This window comes from Pelophylax lessonae (assembly GCF_965119305.1).
Source record: "Pelophylax lessonae genome assembly, chromosome: 6".
Classification (NCBI taxonomy): Eukaryota; Metazoa; Chordata; class Amphibia; order Anura; family Ranidae; genus Pelophylax; species Pelophylax lessonae.
The window spans coordinates 190,138,388-190,162,668 of NC_138773.1; the positions used below are offsets into that span (position 1 = coordinate 190,138,388).

The following is a 24,281-nucleotide window of genomic DNA, read 5'->3' on the forward strand; positions in this document are numbered from 1 at the left end:
CCACATTCCAATGACAACCTATAGATCCTACATATATTGTTTATTGATGTCTCTGATACAGATGTCATACAGTATATGAATTTCATGCATTGGCAACCTGAAGCTGGACTTTCTGCTGGAAAGAACAAAGCTAAAAAACACTTTAGGAAAGATACCCAACCATCACATAATACTTTCTTCCACATAGTCACTATAATACCAACTTTATAGTTCTCCCTTCCCTAAACCCCTAACCTACCCTCTGAAAATAGTTCTTAACAGTCTATCCGCACACACTTTAACCTACCCCAACATTTAACCCACACTCCAACCCATAAAATAAATCTCCAACTCTAAAAAGAGAAGCATGGCTAGAGCTTTTTTGGCCATACTTCTCCTATGGGTCACAGGGGTGCACTTACTTTTGCTCTCCTGTGAGCTAGAATCGGATGACAACAGGCTACTGCCCCCTATCAGCTGATATGGCAGAGCAGCTCCAGGCTCTGGAAGAACCCTGATTATATTATCGGGATCCAGCCACCTGCCTGATTGACAACTGGTTCTGCTCTCAGCATGAGACTTATGGCACTTTTATACTGCAAGTACCGGCTCGGCTCTACTCGACCCTGCTTGGCCAGGTTTGCTTTTCCACTGCTGGTACCGCATGGTACGGTGTTGGAACGGTTCGGTACGGTATGGTTTGCTTTTCCACTAAAGTAGTACTAAAGTTAAGTGGGTGGGATAACAACGGGGTGGGTGGGATTCTCTGACCAATCAGTGGTTAGTAGTGACTGCATGCAAAGGATTGTGGGATATGGTACCGGGTATGGTACCTCTTGGAACCACAATCGAGTAGGTACTGTTTTTGAGAGCCGTACCGTTCGGTTCCATGCAGTGGAAAAGCGCCGCCGTACCGAACCGTTCCTACACTATACCATGCGGTACCAGCAGTGGAAAAGCACAAAAGGGAGCCGAACCGTTCGGTTCCATGCAGTGGAAAAGCGCCTCAAGAACCAGATCCCGCTGTTTCCTCCCCTTCCACAGCCCGGCATTGCAGTAAGCGCTGGAGGAACATAGTGGAGAGCAGCGACTGATAGTTACTGCTCTCCACTCTGTGCAGACCGAGAATGGAGTGATCATGTGACTGCTCAGTTCCCGAGCTTAGAGCACACATGGGACTGATGCTGCAGCCTAAATGTGAGTACGTGTTTTTTATTTTTTTGTTAACCCCAAACTTGTCCTTTAACTCTGAAAACAAACTCTCATAACTTAAACCAATCTAAACCCTATCCCATACCCTATCTGTAACCCCCTAATCCATGCCCTAAACTTAACCAAAGACTAAAGTATTACATAAAAATGTGGGTTAGTATCATCTAAACTACCAGGCCAGTACTAATCTTGAAGCATTAGAACCATTTACTTTTTTTGAGAAACATTTCAGTATATCCTCGGTGCAGATCAGGTCAGGTCATGAAACCAATGCTTAACCATTGTCATGTGGCCAAAGTGGGAAATTATTTCAGGCAGGGCTTCTGATTGGCCAGCTATGCCCAAACAATACTCCGTTAAAAGGAGAAATAGAACCAAAGCACTGTGAAGAAAATAAGTGCATTCCTGTGACCCAAATTCAGTCAACTGCAGGCTAAAGTCCGCTATCGGCTTATGTCACTCAGCTAGTTCAGACTCTGGAGAGATCATAACTTTAATGTAGGAATCCATACAGATGCCTGGATCAGCAGCTGGCTCAGCCTCTGAGCATGACGCTGAGAGCCTGAACCAGCCACTTAAGTCCCTGCACAGCCTGGCGCTACAGTGAGTGCTGGAGGGGCAGAGCAGAGAGCAGTTGACTGACAGCCACTGGTTCTCTGCCCAAGGACGACCCAGAAGTGAGCATGAGCAATCAGTAGTCTTTGATTGCTCAGTCTTAGAGGTGGCGGGGCCCGATGCTGCATTCACCTAGGTGAATATGTACACAGCTAAAGCCTCAGAACTGCCCATATGTCCAGCACCAAAAGGGCAAAAAGTATTATTTTTGTTTCTTCTGTCTTACTAGCAAAGGTGTGTGCTGTTGCAGTGTTGGCGAGCTCCTAAATGCGAGTAGTTGCAGTGTGGGCAAGAGCACACAATACTGCTGTGTCGGCAGGTGTGCATGATAGCACTGCTGAGTGTAAAAGAGCATGGTGGTGCAGTGCCAGCAAGTGCAGAAGTACACTCCGAAGCAGCATCTGCAAGTGCAAATGTATGCATAGCTGCATTGTCAGCTAGTGCAAAAATGCATGGATTTGTGGTGTTAGTTAAAAGTCACTGTGGGGGTTGGTCAGTGCAAAAGTGTATGTCATTGCATTGTTGGTAAATGCAAAAGTGTGCGGTATTGTGGTGCTTGTGATTGCAAATGTGCATCTAAGTGCAATGTTAGCGAGCGCAAAAAATTGCTTCATTGCAGTTTTGGCGTGTGCAGAAGAGTGTTGTTGTAGGGTTTGTGAATGCAAAAATGGGTTTAGGTATGGTGACAGCTAGTACAGAGGCGTGGTTTCAGCTAGTGAAGAATGGGTGGAGGTGAAATGTTACTGAATGCAGAAGTGCTTAGAGGTGTGGTGTTGGTAAATGCAAAACAAGAGAACAAACGAGAGCGCAGTGTGTTTGTCATTCAGTTAAAGCTTCAAGCTGGCCAAACATGGATCAAAATTCAGCCGGTTCAGCAGGGACTTCATCCGTATAAATCATCTCTGACAGCAATACAGCAAGAGGTTTCATTTAAAATTATACTTGGGTTGACACACAGATTTTAATTATTAGACTTCTTTGAGAGGGAATCGAAAATAAAGAACATGGTAGAATATCAATTTATTATTCATATTTCCCTTGGTTGCAATCTGAAGCAAGTCTAAATCTTCTAAGTGCATAGGATCGCATATATAGATTTTGTCTGTTTTTCTGATCAATTAGCCTACCTACAATGCAATTTAGGAAAGGCAAAACAAGCTGCAATCAACCTACTGTAAATCTGGCATATATATTTTGAATATAGTGCAGCTTGACAGCATGTAATTAGCAGCATATTAACACTCTTTGGCCAGTTTAAAGAGTATTAAACCAATAAAACATGAGTATAGATAGTAAAGACGTAAAATACACCGACTACAATGTACTACTAGTTAAATACCCCCGAAAACCTTAGGTGCTTAGTTATACCTTTGTATGTCTGCTCTAGCAGCTGGGTGCCTGAACCCTTGAGCGACCTTGACGGATCTCCAACCCCATGCAACTTTGTATAAGCTCATCATTATGATGGGCAGGTTTACTGGCCAGTAAGTTGTGGTATTATGGGGAGTCCCATCTCTTAACCTTCAGGGTAAGTGCAAACATTTATATAAGAGACCGACCTGAGACAGCATCCCATTTGCCTAAAGCCTCGTACACACGCACCGATTGTTGGCCGACCGATCGGCCGTCTTTTGTCCAGTGTTGTTGTGTTGGTTGAAATGTGCTCTAGACTGCACACAAATTTTGTCGGCCAACAACAACCAACTGCAGAAGTGATGTCATGTTCTGGTCTACTTTTCGTGTGTTTTTTCTTCTCTGAGCATGCCCAGTCTTGCTCATCTGACTTTTGTCGGCCGAAATCTGTACTGACTGACGAACAATCGGCCATTCTGGTGACGGCCAACAAAAATTTTATAGCATGCACACCAGATTTTGTTCGGCCGAAAAGTCGCAGTCGGTTGTCGGAAGCATCATACTAACAAGCCGACAATCGGCCGATCGGAAATTTACGGCCAACAATCGGTGCGTGTGTAAGGGGCTTAAGCAGGCATCTATTGTAAATGCACTTCTTAAAAAGTATCTGCTTCTAATTTGTAAGGCCAGTTAGCTTTTTGTACAATGTGACAAGTGACCTAAAATTAGACTTCTAAGGAGGTTTTCAGCATTCTGCTTACAGCGTGACACTTACTCATGTAACGGAAAGTCTCTTCAGCCAGTACAGGAGAAAGATTGCCTGGCCCATTGCTTTGTTTAGTTGGGGACTGGATCCAGTCTTGGTGGTCATAGAGGAATAAGGAGTCCACTCGTAACCTGTACTGGGGTAGTTGATCCTCTAACATGTTCACCAGTTCCATTTCAGGGACATCTTGGCTATGACAGACCTCTAGTGAAGGAAGAGGTAAAGAGTTAGCTACACATTACATTTTTTTTTTTTAACACTATAAACCAGTGGTCACCAACATTTTGGACCTCATGGACCACTAAACTCATAATTGTGAATCCACTAACATGAATTTTACATGACTTATACACCACAATGCTCTGGCTCACTGTTCTCCTCCCCCTGGATCACGCTGCTGCCTTATACACACAAAATGCTCCATCTCTCTGCTACCCTCCTCCTAGATCACACTGCTGCCTTATACACACACAATGCTCCATCTCTCTGCTACCCTCCTCCTAGATCACACTGCTGCCTTATACACACACAATGCTCTGGCTCGCTGTCCATCACACTGCTGCCTTATACACACAAAATGCTCTATCTCTCTGCTCCCCTTCTCCTAGATCACACTGCTGCCTTATACACACACAATGCTCTGGCTCGCTGTCCATCACACTGCTGCCTTATACACACACAATGCTCCATCTCTCTGCTACCCTCCTCCTAGATCACACTGCTGCCTTATACACACACAATGCTCTGGCTCGCTGTCCATCACAATGCTGCCTTATACACACAAAATGCTCCATCTCTCTGCTCCCCTTCTCCTAGATCACACTGCTGCCTTATACACACACAATGCTCTGGCTCGCTGTCCATCACACTGCTGCCTTATATAAACTCATTATTGGAGCTCACCCCCCTAGCCAGCCATGTGCTTGAGCTCTGTACTCCCTCCCACAGTCTGATCAGTGCTACCATCGGAAGCCTTCTCTTTCTTCACCTTCCGTGCTCTGTACTACTCCCAGTGCCTCCCTCTGAATTCACAGGAGCCAGAACGAGGAGGCATTAGGTATCAATGTGCGCTGACAGCATTGACTGTCAGCGCGCATTGCGAACAACACTGTGCGGTATACTTCCACTACAATGTTGATTTTCTGGCACAAACCCTAGGGACCAGCAACATTTTCTCAAGGACCATCAGTCATACACGGACCACTGGTTGGTGACTGCTGCTATAAACCGCTAACTCCAAACTAACCCTCCATTTTGACAGCGAGCGCAGGATCTTCTCCCCGCACCCACGGTCGCAATTTAAATACAGCGCAGAGTTCTGTGAATGAATGAACTGCAACTACTGTCAGCCATTGCGACAGACAGCTTGCAGTTCTGATTGAAGGAGCTAAAATTTTTCTCATGTTTCAGTTTGTTACCAGATTGGGTTGGCTTCAATCACTCTCCGTCCCTGTAACACACACATGTACAACAAAAGGGGTTTCAACTGTTACCAGGACAGTAAGGCACAGACCATTCCACGTTCCAATAAAAATCTGTGTCCCTGTTGGAGGGATTTTATACGACTTTCTACGCTGAGAAGTGAACGGAAATCTCCCCAACGGGGGCACATATGGCAGATAAAAAAAAACAGAGAGGTTCCAACCTTTTCCTAAACTAAACATTTTGTCTGGCTGGTTGGGCTGGTGCATAAAATGACAGCTGTATCCGCCACAGAGATGAAATTTATTACGTGGTAAAACAAAGCACTAGTGATGCACCGAAATTTTGGCTGCCCAAAACTATCAGCCGAAAATAGGGTTTTTAGTGTTGTGCCAATAATGGCTGCCGAATTTGCAGCGATTTTACGTTGCTTTTAGTGTGTTTTTCATAGGTCATGTGATTCAAAAAAATGCATCAAAAATGCAACACCAGACTAAAACTATTAGACCCTGATTCAGTCTAAAGTTCAATTCTCTCCACTCATGGACCCTCTTTCATGGAGATACTTGTCACTAACCCTACTATACTTCCAAGAACATCCCACAGGCTACACCTGTTTTACCCAGTCATTGTCTCAACATTATTCCTTTCTTTTCTTTTTTTCTTGTTATTATTTACTGTATTTGTGTTGTACTTTGTATAACTCCAATACAAATGTATTTTAAAAAAAATGCAACACGGGTGCATTTTTGATGCATTCTTGCTGCATTTTCAGTGCATTTCAATGGGAAGCTGCCTGGTGTGGTTTGCCAAATATGAACCAAAAATGCAGCAAGCGGGATTTTTAACACCGCTACAAAAAGGTGCCGATAATGGCCGACAAATTCACATTTATTTAAATTCATGATATTAATTAAAAAGTCGAATATAATACAATTATTTATAAAAATATATATTTTTAAAAACGGTCAATTTCAGTTTCGGCCAAGTGCATCCTAATCTTTCGACTTCGGCATCAAAATTTTCATTTCGGTGCACCACTACAAAACACCTATATATTGGGCAAATAATCTCCCTGTTCTCATTCAAACACAGATAGGCACAGCTAGAACTGAATGGTTAACATTAGCTTAGGCCCCTTTCACACGATCGGACCGATCAGGTCTGCCTGTCTGTTTTTCAGGCAGACCCGATCGGGCCACCCATCGTCTTCTATGGGGAGGTGTATGTCAGCAGACATGTGTCCGCTGATATCCGACTTGACAAAATCTTCTGAAAACAATACGTTCGTCATCCATCAAGTGGGTCGGATTGGATGAAAATTAACAGGCTGTCCGTTTTCATCTGATCTCCCCATAGAGAAGAGCGGGACTCTAACAGGTCCGTCTCTGCACAGTGACCAGAGACAGACCTGTCATCCGCTTGCTCAGCGAGAATCAGCAGAGCGATTCCCGCTGAGCAGGCGGAGTCCGTCAAAAAGGATCCGCCCTGTGCGAAAGGGGCCTTACAGGTTATTTAAAAATTGGCTGCAATGTAACATTTTTGTAATATTCTTTTACAAATGTTTCCTTGTTGTGCATTGTACCTACCATTGTCCGGGGCTTTATCTCCACATTGGATATTCATGAGTTATTTTTCGGGTTCAGGTGGCCGATTCTAGCATCTGCTGTGACGTCCGGTGAGCATTGGCTCTGGATTATAGTTTCAGTTTACCAGGGAGGCAGGAAGGTTTAAGACTTCGGTAATGTTCGATATGGTTGTGAACACTTTTGCAATAGACACACGTGCTGGCTTAGAGCAAACGCTGAACTTCACCTTTCTTTCTTCATGTCACCTAAAGGAGAAAACACAACATACTGTACCTCTGACTCACATATTTAAAAGGAAGTCAAGCCTAAAAAAATGTAACCTGTAGGGAGAGCTCAGAAACTATTATGTTATTTTGCTTTCTTCTTAGGAAGTTGTTCTTGGTGGCACCAGTGTCTGGGACAGTAACTGTGAATAAACTAGCCCCTGGGGACACAGACACAACTAAATGATTGGCCCTACTAAAGAGAGCTAGGACCTGTGTTGACAGGTTTCTACCGTGTATATACTCAGATATCAGCCAACTTTTTCAGCATGTTTTTTTATGCTGAAAAAGCCCCCCTTTGGTTTATACTCGAGTCACAGTCTCACTTACCTTTTAAAAATGGCACCGCCCGACGCCAACACATCACTGCGCATGCGCCGTCTGCCCGGGAATAGCCGAACGTGTACAAGCTTTACCGAGCATTGGTGGCGCATGCGCGGTGACGTGTTGGTGCTGGACGGGGCCATTTTTAAATGTAAGGTGTCTCACCGACAGGTAAGTGAGTCTCCTCCGCAGCCCCTGCATTTCCTCATGCAGTGCTGCGGGCATGGTACAGGACATTCTCGGGCAAACATTTTTGTTCAAAGAATTTTCGTACGATTTTCATATAGTGTGTACAGAACTTTCTACAGACGATTTAGAATTTTCATACGAAATTTCTCGAAGGGACAAACACCAAAATTTTTTCTCATAGGGGAAAAAAACGAACGATTTTTGTTTAACCAGTTCCCGACCGCCTGCCGCAGGCGGCCCTCGCTCCCCGCTGAGAGAGAAGAACGATCAGCTGTTGTAAACACAGCCGACTGCTCTTCTCCCTGGAATGATCACAGAGTGCCTGTGATCCTTCTATATAGGATCACAGGTCTCTGTGATAATTTCACAAGCCCCGCCCCCATACATTTAGAAACATGCCCCTAGGTACACATTTAACCCCTTGATCGCTTACTGTGTTAACTCCTTCCCCGTCAGTGTCATTATTACAGTAACAATGCAACTATGTAACTGTAGTAATGTCACTGGTACAAAAGTGTCAAAAATGTCAGTCAGGGGTCTGATCTGTCTGCCGCAATCCCGCAAAAAATCGCAAATCGCCACCATTACTAGTTTACAAAAAAAAAAAAAGAAAAAAAAAAAAACAATAAAAATTACATAAATCTTTCCCGTAGTGCGTAGACGCAATAACTTTTGCGCAAACCAATCAAAATACGCCTATTGCTATTTTTTTTTTTTTTTACCAAAAGTATGTAGCAGAAAACAAATTGGCCTAAAATGTTAAAAAATTTGAATTTTTTATTTTTTTGGGAATATTATAAAGCAGAATGAAAAATATTGTTTTTTTTTTTTCAGAATTGTCGCTATTTTTATGTTTATACCGCAAAAAATAAAAAATTGCAGAGGTGATAAAATACCACCAAAAGAAAGCTCCGTTTGTGGGGAAAAAAGGACATCAATTTTATTTGGGTACAGCGTCGCACGACCGCGCAATTGTCTGTTAAAGTAACGCTGTGCCGAATCGCAAAATATGGCCTGGTCATTAAGGGGGAACATTTTCTGGTCCAGAAGGTGTTCATTTGTTTTTCATGCGATTTTTGTACAAGAAAAATCTGAAAAGAAAGGCCGCGCATGATCAGAAACAATAAACAACCAAAAAAGCCTTTGTCGTATGAGAATTTTCGTTCATCGGTTCCGATTTGCTGTGAAACAACGAGGAAAATCGGAAGATCGTTCGCCCGATTTTCTTATAGTGTGTACCCCCACATAAGTGACAGAGGTAGCACTATAAGCCAATCAGGCATTATTGGGAATCTAACAATTAGAGATGAAGGAACAAAACTGATCCCTTCACCGGGTGTATGTATCCAGTGTTCATATTTTTAGGTAGTGATTCTAGAAGTTGGCGAACCGCATGAGCTCACAGTTCCCTCTGGTGTTATATGCAGCAACATTTCAGTAAATGTTCAGCTTTTAAATAGCTGTCAAGTCTGAATCCCTGGAGCTTTAATTAAGCAAGTAAACTGCCAAACAATATGAAATCATGTTCTGCGTGGTGGCACAGGTACGATCTGGCTTGTCTACAGTGTTGTCAGGACACCAATTCTTATGTACTTTCCCTTGTGTCTCTCTATGGGAAGCGATCCTTGTGCTGTAACAATACATTGCAGAAGTGAGCCCTCTACTAGCACAGCAGACACAGGCAAAGTGCTTACATTTATGAAGTACAGTATAGTACATTCTCACTGTTGGCAAGCAATCTGGCAGAGAAGCAGTCAGGAATACAATAAGACACGTGGCCACTCACTAAAACTAGAAGAAAAGCGGTTTAACCTTAAACTGCATAAGGGGTTCTTTACTGTCAGAGCGGTAAGGATGTGGAATTCTCTTCCACAATCAGTGTATCAGCAGGGAGCATCGATAGTTTCAAAAAACTGTTAGATGGGCACCTTAAAGACCACAACAAACAGGGGTATACAATGTACGGTTAACAGCAAACACACATCATAAGTTGAACTGGATGGACTGATGTCTTTTTTCAACCTCACTAACTATGTAACCGCTTCAATTTTTGGAAAGCAATTTTCAAATGTAACATCTTAGATCTTATATATGATGGACAATGTGTTAAACATTGAGTTCTCATTTTGAAATAACAAATACAGGACTTACCCTGGAGTCCAGCTATAATACAAGTACTGTATCTGTGGCAAACCAATGTAAATCAAATGATCCCATCGGAGGGTAAGTCATATTTTTTTACTTTAAGGGCCAGTTCACAAAATGAATCCCACAGGAACGTGCTGTGCCTTCCTGTGCAATTCACATGCGATCCAGTTGCAGTGCCATTTCAGCCCATTCCTTTGAACAAGCTGAACTCGTCCCGGACCGCACCAAAAGTTGTCATTTCACCATACTACTGTACCATGCAATCCAGTGCAGGCAAACGCACTGCATTTGCATTCTGCATTTGCCACCTATATTGGGGGTGTCATTACCACTGACACCCACTGCAGATAACAAGTGCGTTTTGAATGTGCTGTGGGAAACAAGCAGAGAACGCAGGTTTCTTGCACTGCATTCTGGTGTGAACTGGCCCTTAACCTTTGTGAAAAGAAACTTGGAAAGTTGTAATCTAAAGATCTGAATTATAATCTAGATCTGTTATGGCTAAATAATTCTTAAAGTGGTTGTAAAGGCACAAGGTTTTTTTTTCCTTCATGCACTATATGCAAAAAAGTAAAAAACCTTCTGTGTGCAGCAGCCCACTTAATAATTACCTGAGCCCCTTCTCGATTCAGGGATGTCCAAGAGAGCCTTGCCTCTCCGGAGACTCGCACTCCTGATTGGCTTTTGGCAGCAGCGGGAGCCAATGTCAATCACAGCCAGTGAGCCAATCAGGAGAGAGAGGGGGCGGGGCAGGGGCAAGTCATGGCTCTGTGTTTGAATGGCTTGGGTGCCCCCACCGCACCCGGGAAGAGGGAGGGGTTAGGAGCATCAGGGTGGGATCCTAAAAGAGGAGGATCCAGGCTGCTCTGTGCAAAACCATTGCACAGAGCAGGTATGACAGAAAAAGACTTCAACCACTTGCCAACCGCCAGCCGCAGTTTTACAGTTACAAAACACTCCCCTGGGCTCACACTTACCCCTTTGATCATCACTGTGTTAACCCCTTTCCTGCCAGTGTCATTATTACAGTAACAGTGCTTATTTTTAGCACCGATTACTGTAGTACTATCGCTGGTTCCCCCAAAAGTGTCAAAAATGTCAGTAAGGCGTCAGAGCTGTCCACTGCAATGTCGCAGTCCCGCTACAAATCGCAGATCGCCACCATTACTAGTAAAAATAAATAAATAAAAATGACATAAATCTTTCCCCTAGTTTTTAGACGGGATAACTTTTGCACAAACCAATCCAAATACGCTTATTGCGATTTTTCTTAACAAAAATATGTAGAAGAAGAAAAACTGGCCTAAGGCTCCGTTCACATGTCAGCGTTTGGATCGCGGGCAGAACCGCCGCAGTTCCGCCCGCGATCCGGAGATTTATTGCAAATCGCGGGACGCCTAGCGTTGCCCGTTGATTTGCAATAGCCCCCCAAACGCCGAGCGATGTTGCCGCGATTTCCGCCTGCCGAATCGCGGCAACATCGCGCAAACAAAATCGTGGGACGCAATACGCTCCAAAGAAGCTCTTTTTACATTTTTTGGGGGGAATGTTCTATAGCAGAAAGTGAAAAATATTTTATTTCAGAACTGTCACTCTTTTTTTGTTTATAGCACAAAAAATAAAAATTGCACAGGTGATCAAATACCACCATAAGAAAGCTCTATATGTAGGAAAAAAAGGACATCAATTTTCTCATGATACAGCGTTGCAAAACCGTGCAATTTCCTGTTAATGTAATGCACTGCCGAATCACAAAAAATGGCCTGGTCATTAAGGGGGTAAAACCTTCCGGTCCAGAACTGGTTAATATCCTTTTAGGGCTAGGTTCTCACAGTTGCTGCACCCACAGAGAATAATGCGCTGCCCCTCAGGAGATGCCCGGGGGCTCAATAAGTTCTGATAGCGCCCTCTAAGCATCGGGAACTGCACTGCACTATGCGGTTTCCCTGCAGCCAGGATTTCTGTACAGGTGCATGGATCTTTTCTCTGCATTTTCAGTGCATACAGCCGTCCATTCAAATGAACGAGCAAACGCAGTCATGGGGAAACTGCATATATGTGAACTAAGCCTAAAGCTGGCCATACACTAGACTAGCCGAAAAACCGTTCAAACTCATTTTCAAAAAACAAAAAATCAGGCGTGAGAACAGACGATCGCACCATCATGTAATGACTGAATTTCGAACGATAAATCGTTCAATGGACGTTTTTCGTTAAGTTTGTCACAGTTCGGCCGAGAAACACATTAACCTTTCAATTTTTCGTTCGCTCGGCAGAATTTTCCAAACTGTTCCTTTGATTTTTGGGCTCTGAAAAGTTAAAAAACGATTTTCTATTTGTGCCCATCAACTGGACGAAAAACTAACGATGGGACCAAATGACAGATTTTCAAACGATTTTTCGGTTAGTGTATGGCCAGCATAAGAGTACTCTTCCAAACGCATGTACCTATAGCCAACATAATGTAAATGTTTACAACTCGGCCACAGATCTGCTGTTTTTATAAAGTCTACTTAGTGGCTGGATATGGCCATTAACCAATCAAGTCAGTTTAGCGGCCATTCAAATAAATTCTGGATTTTATATCCATGTAACAATCGCAACAATATAGCAATTCTGGGAAGTTTTCAAAAAGGTAATCACTGATTATACAGATAAAGTATTATTAATTTAATCACCCATTTCTTTGGAACACTTGCTGAGCGTTCAGCTTATTCCAGAGGAGGACTATAGCCTAAAATAAGCTCTAACGATTCCTACTGTATTAAAGTGTATTGTATTTGTACTGTCTACCCTCAAGTTGTAAAGCGCTGCGGAAACTGTTGGCGCTATACAAGTCCTATATAATAATAATAATAATTTGACACCAAGTAGGAGCTCCAGTATACCAAACCAACAGACAAGTAAGACCTCCTGCGCTTGAGAGGACCCCATGGGTGGCAGTTGTCTAAATACCCTTCTTGGCTTAAATGGGCATGCTGTGCCCCCTTACGACTGGGGAAGCCAGGATACACAAACTAAAAAAAGGATTCAAGAGCTCATGTACACATTTGTCACTTTTTGAAGAAAGCTCCATGATGGCAATGGCATAATGTGCTAGTATGCATCGCATACTAGCACATTATGAAATACTTACCTTAGAACGAAGCCCCCACACGGTCCCCTGGACACCGCTGAGGGAGCTGACATGTTCCCTCTGCATCTCTTCCTGGTTCTGCAGCTCTGGCGCTGTGAGTGGGCGCGGGAGTTCACTTTCCGGCAAGGAGCTCTGAAGGTCTGGCAAGATACCCTGGACCTTCAGAGCGCATGCGACGCTGGTGTCAGCGGCTGCATTCAGGGTGATTAATTTTACCTACAGGTAAGCCTTATTATAGACTTACCTGTAGGTAAAAATTAAAAGCGGAGTATACTACCACTTTAAACACAGAATCGGATCGATTTACGATTCCTAGGAAAAAAGGTCAGTTTATAATTTAAAAGGTTATTGCCCTTCTGGTGCCAGTTTCATATAAAAGGGTCATAAAAGACTCAGACTTCTTATCATTGCAGCGATTATGAACAGTACTTTAATCCTGTGAATGGACTACAAGTGGCTTGCTGTAAAGAAAACCTGTACTGAATAAAAGATTTAACCAGCTGCCAAGTTGTTACAGTTGTTGTCGGTGCGACGCCAACTTTATGGTGCTGCATTGACTTGAAAAAGTAGTTCCTGCGCTACTTTTGGCGATTTCAGGTGCGACTTGCATACACGTCTGTGCATGAAGCCGCACATATGTCTTCCAAGTGGCTCCAAAACAAATTTCGATGCTGTAGCGCCTTTCTCCTGCGCTCAGAGACAGGGCCCCCTATCCAACCTATTCAAAGGTGTTCCACAGAACTCATGTTTGGCTTCCCAAATGGCCACGGCCTTGCTGCCCTTTAAGACTGGGAGGCATTAAAATCAAAAAAGTGAAGAAGGGCCTCTGAAGAAGGGGCTAAGCCTCGAAACACGTTAGCCATCATCTATCGAGGACATTGTACCTGTCAACGTGATACAGATTGTTCCAGATGTTCGGATTTGATGTGCCTTTTTACACTTTTGTTTGCGAGTATATGCGCTTACATTTAATAAAGCCTATTTTTGTCGAGGATAACGTGCTAGGCCGGTGCGCCCTCTGTTTGGCACCTGAAGTCGCACTGACAGGCGGATTTGAAATTATGTAATTTAAGATGAAGTTGCGCAATTTCAAAGCCGCATTTAATGTGAATGAGGGCTTTGTGTACATTTCACATTGTATGCATTGACACACTTACGGCCCATTCAGACTGGCGCGATCCGACTTTGAGGGGCGACCTGTGAAGTGCACAGCGTGCATCGCGACTTCGGCGCGACTTGCTGGGACTTCACATAATGGAAGTCTATGCAAGTCGCTCCCAGGTCGCCCCAAAGTAGTACAGGACCCTTTTTCTAAGTCGGAGCGACTTGTGTCGCTCCTATTAGAACGGGTCCTGTGCTAATCAATGGCGAGCGACCCACCGCAACTTGTCAGGCTGACAAGTCGCGCTAGTCTGAATGGGGTCTGAACAATTTATTACAAAACATGATTACTGCTTTACAACACAAGTCTCATCTCAGGGCAGATATTACAAACTTACTGTACTCTATAAAGATGTGCAAATCATATAACGTTGTTTACAACTATGTTGTTATATAGCTTACTATTTACAACATGTTGTTAAAGAAGAAATCCGGGGAAAAAATATGTATTTTCCCATGCAACACAAGTTGCCTGCTCATTTCTGTCCAGGGCATTGCGGAGCGGAGCGATACCTACTTAATCCGCTGATCCTCTGAGCGCAAAACTGGTTCCCGACGCTCTGGTCCCCCCCGCATGCTAGCGGTCTTGTGGATGGACTGCTCCTGACGTCATCACGCTCATAGACCGGCTCTGGATGTGAGCAGGTCCTAATTGTTAAACTAAGCTCACAGCTGCTGTGCAGTGAGGCTTGACTATTTATTTACGCGACACATCCTCATCTTTTATTTTGTACAAAAAAATAAATTAAAACATTATAGTTATATACTATTCTGCAACATAAAATCCTATTTTTATCCTACAAGGCTTCTGCATTTAAAAAATATGTTATGTTCTGAGGGCTTTACCGCTTAAGGACCGGGCCAGCGTTTACATATGAACAGCTTTTACTGGGCATGACTTGTATATGCATTTGCTTCTGCGCACGAGCTAATGGGGAATTTTTTTGGATCCCTTTTATTCCTATTACAAGGAATGTAAACATCCCTTGTAATAGAAATAAGCATGACATGTCCTCTTTAATGTGCGATCTGGGGTCAAAAAGACCTCACATCTACACTAAAAAGCAAAAAAAAAAAAAAAAGTAATTTTTTTCCATGATGGAAAAAAATGGACTCTTTAAGGCAGTTAGGAGGAAGCGAGGTATGATGTCGCTCCGGTCCTCCAAGGCTATAGAGTCGAGTGAGGTCCATCTTTTCCTCACTCGACTTCCTGCCTGAGGGGACAGCGGACCGGATGGTTTTCCCCACTACCGACGGGTCCGGTAAGCGGGGAAAACAACCAGGAAGTGGCAGGAGGGCACCTCTCCCACCGCCCATAAAGGTGATCCCGTGGCAAATCCGCCCCTGGGACCACCTTTATGTTAAAGGGGACTGCCCGCTGTCTAAAAAAATACTGGGGTTATGGTAGCTATCTTCTGCCCCCGTATTTAACATCAAAGTACCGACGTAAATACACGGTGGGCGGTCCGTAAGTGGTAAAGCTTTTTTAAACCCAAAAGCAGACATTCATTATGCTGCAGTTAACAAGTCTTAGATGTGATGGTTGCATTTGTTTTCTTTTTAGGCATTTCGTGTTCTATTTTTATCTGGTGATCTGGCCAGTAAGTCTGTTGTTTTTCAAAAGAACGTGCTGTCCTTCAGATGTATCAGTTACAGGGATAAGGCAAACCATTCAACACTGGCAGGGGTGCTTACAATGATCACTTTAGGTATTTATGTGAAACCTTTATCCCAAAAGTAAAAAAAAAAAAAACAGTTAATGTAACTGCATTTAAAGTGGTAGTAAATTCCACTATATCTATCTACATACATATACTATATCTATCTATAATAAGGCTTTCCTGTAGGTACGGTGAATATCTCTAAAGCTTGCAGTGTTTTGGAGATATTTACACTGAATGCAGCCGGTGACATCACCAGCGCATGCACTCTGCAGGGATGACATACCTGTGCCGTCCGTTCAGAGCTCGTTCCTATAAACCTTGACTCCCTTGCGCATGCACAGGAGTGACGTTATTGCGGTTGAGCAAATCAAAGGACCAGAGCCTGCGAACCTGGAAGGAAGACCAGGAAAGATGGAAGCCCTGTCGGCAGTGACAGTGCGCTGCTGTAGGGCTTTGTTCTAAGGTAAGTATTTCATAATGCCATTATTCCATTGCCTTGCAGGGGATTTTCTTTATTTTTTTGAAAGGCTGCAGTTCACTACTGCTTTAAAGTGTTAGTTGGAGCTTTGCCTCCCCCCCCGCACTGAAAATGCTGCTGTCCAAAAGGTGCCCCCTGTGCTCCTTCATCCAGAGTGGGGACACTATCACAGGAGGTGTATTACGGTCAAGATCACCAGATGAAAACAGAGGGGAGAAAGAATAGAAAACTAATGCAGCCATGACATCTAATTTAGATTCAGATTGAGAATCTTTTATTAATCCCAAGGGTAATTAATAATTTATAGGTTGGTAATGATTGATAAGGTGGATAATAGTACAATTTTGGTTTTGGCTTTAAAGGAGTTGTAAAGTCAGAAGGTTTTTAATCTTAATGCATTCTTTGCATTAAGATAAAAAGCCTTCTGGGTATAGCAGCCTCCCCAGCCCCCCTAATACTTACCTGAGCCCCATCTCTGTCCAGCGATGTCCTCAAATCTCTCCGTCATATGGGACTCTCCCTCCCGATTGGCTGAGACACACCTGGGGGACCACTGGCTCCTGAGGCTGTCAAAGTCAGTTAGCCAATCAGGAGAGGGGGGGTGGGGCCAAACCACAGCTCCATGTCTGAATGGACACACGGAGATGCAGCTCGGCTCAGGTGCCCCCATATCAAGCTGCTTGCTATGGAGGCGCAGGACTGGAGGGAGGCACCCACGAGGGACCCAAGAAGAAGAGGATCTGAGCTGCTCTGTGCAAAACCAACTGTACAGGGCAGGTAAGTATAAAAAACAAGACATTACAATCACTTTAAAGCTGTTATAGATGGTTTTAGAGCCAACAATGCCTATAACGCGATCCGTGAATGGAGGATAGTCTGACCAGTCACAGGATCTCCTCCATTCACAGATCATGTTACAGGATATGTAATCAGTGAAAAATTCTCAATGGAGGAGAGGGCAGGAGGAGGAGTTGTATCTCCATCAGATGATCTTTAGTGCAGCTGAGCCCGGACACCCAAGCTGGTAACCTATATAGCAGCAGGAAGAGGACAGGGCAACCCTACAGTGAAGATTTCCAAAATAAATAAAAAAAATCCAGCTGCCTGCACATTGTGGGATATACTTCATTACAGGTAAGTAATGTTAATTAAACCTGTAGCTAAACTTCAGCTTAAGACGTATGCAATGTCAGACATCGCATGTGATTCGCAGAGCACTGCAAATCACTGCTCTGCAAATCACATGCGATGTCTTCTTTACAAATTCAGCCAGTATGGCTGAATTCACATTGCATTTGGACCAAAGTCGCACAGAACCCTTTTTTCTTGGTCCGCACCAGAATTGGATTGCATGGATGTGACTGAATTGACAGTTCGCACTGCAATATGCGAACTGATCTGGGGTGGTGTTAACTTTGCATTTACACCCCCTGCCATTCACATATGGCAGTGTGAACTGCCTGTGAGTCGAGTGTGATGCGGGAAGTGGATTCGCAGGGTTCCCGCATTGCGTATGTGTGAACCGGCACTTAATGGGAGTGTAGTCAACCTTACTGGATGTGGCCACAAGAGAAAAATCAACCACAGATTTAACAACAGAAGGATAGTGCAAAAGATTGACAAACAGCCAAGGAATAATTCTGGAAAGTCATCAGCTCTAAGTTCACAGAGGAAAACATGGAACTTTCAAAGAAAAGACCATACCTACTGTGAAACACGGAGGTGGTTTGATTATGTATTGGCTGGGGTTGTTTTGCTGCGCCTGGCGGGGCACAATTAAGCCTCAATGATTCTGAATTGGCCTTCTATAAGCACTGACCACAATACTATTTATCTATGACAGTATCTCTCAACTTCAGTCCTCAGGGCACACTAACAGGCCAGGTTTGCAAGAAAACTGAAATACATCACAGGTGATATCATTTGCTGCTCAGTGATTGCAGTATTTTAGTCTGTGTCTCCCCAAGCTGATGAGCTGAATTCTGCAGTCTGAAAAAGTCCCCCTTCACCAGAGAAACAATTGGAGCAGTTTGCTCGAGAAGAGTGGGCCAAACTACCAGTTGGCAGGTACAGAAGTCTGACTATGGCCTGCCATAGATGGTTCGAATCTCAGACGGTTCAGCAGGAACCGGCTGAGATTCAATCCATGTATGGGCAGGCTGAATGTTCTCAAGTTCATCGATCGATCAACTTGGGTACAACCAGCCTGTTGGATTTTACATGCGACTATCGCTTGCAGCTGATATAGCTGCTAGCAATAATCACTGTGGATGGCTTCCCACGCCAGGAGGCATTCCCCTGTCAACACGGTCTGTGTTGATGAGGCAATTGAGCAAATTACGCCCTGTCGATGGCTGGCCTTAGAGCTATAGAAATCACTCGCTTGCGGTGATTTCCTCTAAAGGTCACATAAAAAAATATTAGGTTAGGGTCACATTTTTGTCCATTACATTTTCAATTTTTACAATTGTTTTCTGTGTCCCCTAGTGGTGAGGGGGGTCTGACAGTTCAGTAACCACTGCGGGTTCCCGCATCGCACCGAACTCGCAGACAGTTCGCACTGCCATATGCAAATCGCTGGGGGTGTCAATACAAAGTTAATGACACCCCCAGATTAGTTTGCATATCGCAGTGAACTGTCAGTTCAGACATGAATCGGATCTGTATGGCTGAATTTGCATCGCACAGACATTGCATGTGGTTTGCAGAGCAGTGCGGTGCGAATGTCGGACATCTCTGAAGTGTGAACTGGCACTTATCCATGTTTGTCCATTGTTTTGCACATAACATCTGTGCCTATTATACCGGACCATAAACAGCACAGTACTTCTTATCTTTCAGACATCAGCAATAAAGGATGCCATTAGAGATAACAGAAACGTAATGTCTGTTTAAACATTACATATTTCACTATTCATTAAGCCGCATATATCATAAAAATTCCTCCATTTAACCACTTCCATACCGCTGAACGTCTAATGACGTCCTGGGCTTTCAGTGGAGATATCTGAATGATGCCTGCAGCTCCAGGCATCATTCAGATATTGATTTTCTGCCAGCGATTCCCTGCACAGTAAAAACAATCATAGCGGCAGTTCAGCCGCTTGATTGCTTTTACAGTGGACGCCCTCCGGCACATCTACCGATCGCCCGTGCGATCAGCGAGCCGCAGAAGGAACCTGCCGGTGGCGGAAGTTTACCATAGTGCTGACCGTGGACCAGATGATCCCCGGTCATCTCTGACTCTAGGAGGCCGGGTGTGACATTTTGATGTCACGTCCGGCCCTGGCAGTTGTAAACACTGCCGTGTGTTCGGCTGGAAAGGCTGAGATAACTTATTTTTTTCGATCTCCGGCTTTCCAGCTTAGAGAGATGTGGGGTCTTCTAGACCCCACATCTCTCCATATAGAGGACCTGTCATGCCCTATTCCTATTACAAGGGATGTTTACATTCCTTATAAGAGAAATAAAAGTGATCCAAAAAACCTAAAGGGAAAAGGGTAAAAATAAAAAAAAAGGAAATAAAATAAACAACATTAATAAAAAAAATAAAAAAAAATAAAAAATTTTAAAAATTAAAGCACCCCCGTCTCTTAGTGCCGGTTCACATTTGTCCGATCACAGAGATTGCATGTAATTCGGAGCGCACTGCTCCTAAAATTTAAACGCAATCTCTCTGCAGTGCAAATTCAGCCATACAGTTTGTATGGCTGAATTTGCACCGCAATCACACTAAAAGACGCACAGGTCCCTTTTTTTGGTCCGCAGCAGAATCAGATCGCATGGTGGTTCACACTAGTGCGATCTGATTCTGTGCGAACTTTCAGATAGCACTGCGATATGCGATCTGATCTGGGGGTGTCGTTAACTTTTAATTAACACCCCCAGCGTATCGCATATGGCAGTGTGAACTGCCAGGGGTGCGGATGCGGGAACATGCTGTATATTCGCAGCGTTCCTGCATCGCACAAATGTGAACCTGCACTTAGTGCTCGCACGCAGAGGCGAACGCATACATAGGTCGTGTCCACATATGTAAGCGACATTCAAACCACAGGTGAGGTATCGCCGCAAAAGTTAGAATGAGAGCAACAATTGTAGCGCAAGAGCTTCTCTGTAACTCTAAACTGGTAACCTGAAAAACATTTTAAAGCGTAGCCTATGGAGATTTTTTAAGTACCGAAGTTTGGCGCCATTCCACAAGTGTGCGCAATTTTAAAGCGTGACATGTTAGGCATCGAGTTACTCAGAGTAACATCATCTTTCACACTATACAAAAAATTGGGCTAACTTTACTGCTGTGTTTTTTTTTTATTCACGAAAGGGGTTTTTTTTTTCCAAAAAAATTGCTACGCAAACCCTGTGTGACATAAAAGATTGCAATGATACCATTTTATTCCCTAGGGTCTCTGCTAAAAAAAAATATATGTTTGAGGGCTCGGAGTAATTTTCAAGCAAAAAAAATTATGATTTTTACATGTAGGAGAGGAATGCTAAAACTGGCCCGGTATGGAAGCGGTTAAAGGAGACAGAAGATTGTTTCCTGTATTCAGGGTTCATACTGCTGCTCATAGGAGTATACAGCTAAAATATATACAGCTTAGCCATGCAGGTTGGTATGCCAATACACCTTTTACTAACACAATCCATAAACCTACCTCACCTCATCCAAAGACAAACATGAACATTTAGCCGAGCTGTGTCCAATTATGAGTCCACGACTTGGACACATACTGTACACTTCTGTATATGTATATTTTGATGATTATTATGTACCACCCTGTCATATGTTGTACCTGTACCATGCCTATGTTCTTAATAACCAACTATTCCCATCGTTTAAAAAAAAAATAATAATTTGGTGGAATTAGTGGTCTGGTGACAGGGTCCCTCTAAAAACACACAGACAGAGAGGCGCGCGCAGACACAGACACACACACACACACACACAGACATATATACACACACACACACACACACACACATATACACACACACACACACACACACACACACACATATATACACACACACACACACACACACACATAGACATATACACACACACACACACACACACACACAGACATATACACACACAGACACAGACACACACACACACAGACACACACACACACAGACACACACACACATATATACACACACATATACACACACAGACATACACACACACACACACAGACACAGACAGACAGACACACACATATATACACACACACACACACAGACATATACACACACACACAGACACACACTTTTAGAGCTTAAATAAAATATAGATATGGTAGATTCAAAAGCCATGTGTCCAGTGCAGGGAAACTGGCCAAATATTCTATTTTTATATGACATGTCTGAACAAAAGTAGTTTATTAATAGATTATATTTTCCCATTAAACCTTAATTTCCTCTTGCAAGACAACATTGTTTCCCTTCCCCTTTTCTCACAAACTTCAAAAGGAACATTCGAACAATGGCAATGACTGGTTGTACACATACAAAGTAAAAAAAAATAAGAATGGAATGTTTTGTGCAAAGCAGATACATAAATAGACGTATTAATAAGGAAGTATAAAGTGTAATAACCCATAACAACCAGTCAGGAATCATCTGTTACCTGAATGAAGCATAGGTGCTAGGGGGTCATTAGACATAAAGACATGGTCACCTTCCTATTAAAACTGCATGGAAATATAAAGCTTGATTAATAGCATATCTACGGTCAAAATGTAAAACAATATATGGTCCAGGAACCACTATTACACTATAGGGGATAAACCAAACTCATTATTGGAGAGAAAACTGACCCCCCGGCCATGCCAAAATTATGCATATGAAATGCTCAACTATCCCAAAATCCCCAGTTAATATTAAGGGAAGTTTTCACTTTTATTCTAAACTCTACGATTCTTCTAGACCGTTCCCCAAAAATCAGGCAGAGGACTTCTCCTGTGATCTCAAGCTTCCTACAGGAGCTCATGTGGAGTTAATTGAGAAGGATTTACAGTGAGGAAAAAAGCGACTGCTATCAAAAGCTTGAACCCATTAAAAGCACCGGGCCCAGACGGCTTCTCCAGTCATTATTATTGCAAGTATGCTGAGATCCTGACACCTCATTTATGCTCCTTTTTCCAACGAGCTGAGAAAGAGCCCCCCCCATACCACCACACGAGAACAATACCTATATTCACGTCATTCCCAAACCAAACAAAGACCTTGGTGATTGTGCGAATTATTGCACAATCTTGTTGATTAATGTCGACCTTAAAATATTGACAAAGATTCAGGCCACTCGTATGAGCACCTTTTTGTCTTATTATATCCATCCTGACCCGGTAGGATTTGTTCCTAATAGACAGGCCTCAGATCAGACTAGATGAATTATAGATATAATCTTAATACTGGACTCGGGTTGGGATGGTCGGAGGGGGGTGATGTGGTCTCTAGATCTCCACAATGCCTTTGACCCCCTTTCCTGGGACTACCTCTTCTTTACTCTTGAAAACTACGGGTTTGGCCCGAAAATGATGACAATGCTACACTACAGATCACAGGACTTTGATATACATAGGGGAACGAGACAGGGATTGTCCCCTATATTATTTATCTTGGCCTTGGAGCCCTTAGCAATCAAAATCCGAGACAGTCTGGATATAGTCTACTGTGGAGATCATGAGCACAAAAGTGCTTTGATTGCTTTGTTTCGTCCCCAGTCACCTCAATACCCAACCTGCACTCAGTGCTACGAATGCTTTACCTCTATCTCAGGTTTACAAGTAAATCATTCTAACCCCCAAGCTCTTCACATATCTTTAGAAGCACTCAAAGTCCGAGCCTTACAAAACTCATTCTCCTTCAAGTGACAATCTGAAGCCCTCCCATATATTAGGCATCTTTTTAACCCCCTCCTTTCAAACACTTTATTGGAAGAATTACCCTCCTGTATTCAAATGATTATAGGAGGACCTTAAACAGTGGTCCAGCAACCCCCCCATCATTGTTGGGTCAATTGTACTTACTCAGTTAAACTGAATGTTTTGCTGAAAGTGTGATGCTTAATTAAAACGCTCCCTGTATCGATACTTATGTCCGACTTATGGAAATTTCAAACACAGTTGATGCAATTTATATGGGGAGACAAAAGATCCAGGGTGAACAGACACACATACACACCTAAACGAAAGGGGGATTGGGAGTACTGAACTTGGTCAAATACTATCAGGCTGCGCAATGGCATAGTTGATCCATTTCCATTCACGACACCCCCGACCACTCTGGATGTCCTTGGAATCATCTCTTTACCCTAAGAAAATCAGCCACTTAATGTGGATGTGGGTGAAGGAAGGTCGGTGATGTTGTGTCCTACCCTATCATTTTCACTGAACCTATGGGATAGATTACTGGCTACACACGGATTTAAACCTCCACATACCCCATTGGCCCCCCGCTAGAAAATTACTAGAACCCCAAAACATATCCAACATGTCTTGATTTAAAATTGCGCACACTCGTGGAATGGCGCCAAACTTCGGTATTTAAAAATCTCCATAGGCGACGTTTTAAACATTTTTACAGGTTATCAGTTTAGAGTTACAGAGGAGGTCTTGGGCTAGAATTGTTGCTCTCACTCTCCGATTGCGGTGATACCTCAAATGTGTGATGGCAGTTTACATATGTGGGCGCGATGTACGTATGCATTTCGCGAGCAGGCAGGAGCGCTTTAAATTTTTTTTTTTTAACACTTTCCCTTTAAATTTTTCTTCTTTTTGATCACTTTTATTCTTATTACAAGGAATATAAACATCCCTTGTAATAGGAATATGGCATGGCAGGTCCTCTTTATATAGAGATATGGGATCTATTAGATCCCACATCTCTCCTCTAGGCAAAAAACAAAACAAATGATCTTGGCCTTTCCAGCCGTGTCCATGGCAGTATTTACAACCGCCAGGCTGGACGGGACG

The 24,281-nt window shown here is 43.3% G+C and overlaps 1 protein-coding gene across 2 annotated transcripts in view; it reads right to left on the reverse strand.

Annotated features, from left to right (window-relative positions):
* Positions 1-24,281, reverse strand: part of TRAK2 (trafficking kinesin protein 2) — a 95,601-nt gene that overhangs the window by 45,530 nt on the left and 25,790 nt on the right. For both annotated transcript variants that reach the window (XM_082261309.1, XM_082261308.1), the window contains exons 2-3: positions 6,937-7,181; positions 3,935-4,129 (exon numbers count right to left, since the gene is read on the reverse strand). In XM_082261309.1, coding sequence (XP_082117435.1) covers positions 3,935-4,129; positions 6,937-6,973 — 232 coding nt within the window. In that variant the 5' untranslated portion in view covers positions 6,974-7,181. The remainder of the gene's footprint in view (positions 1-3,934; positions 4,130-6,936; positions 7,182-24,281) is intronic.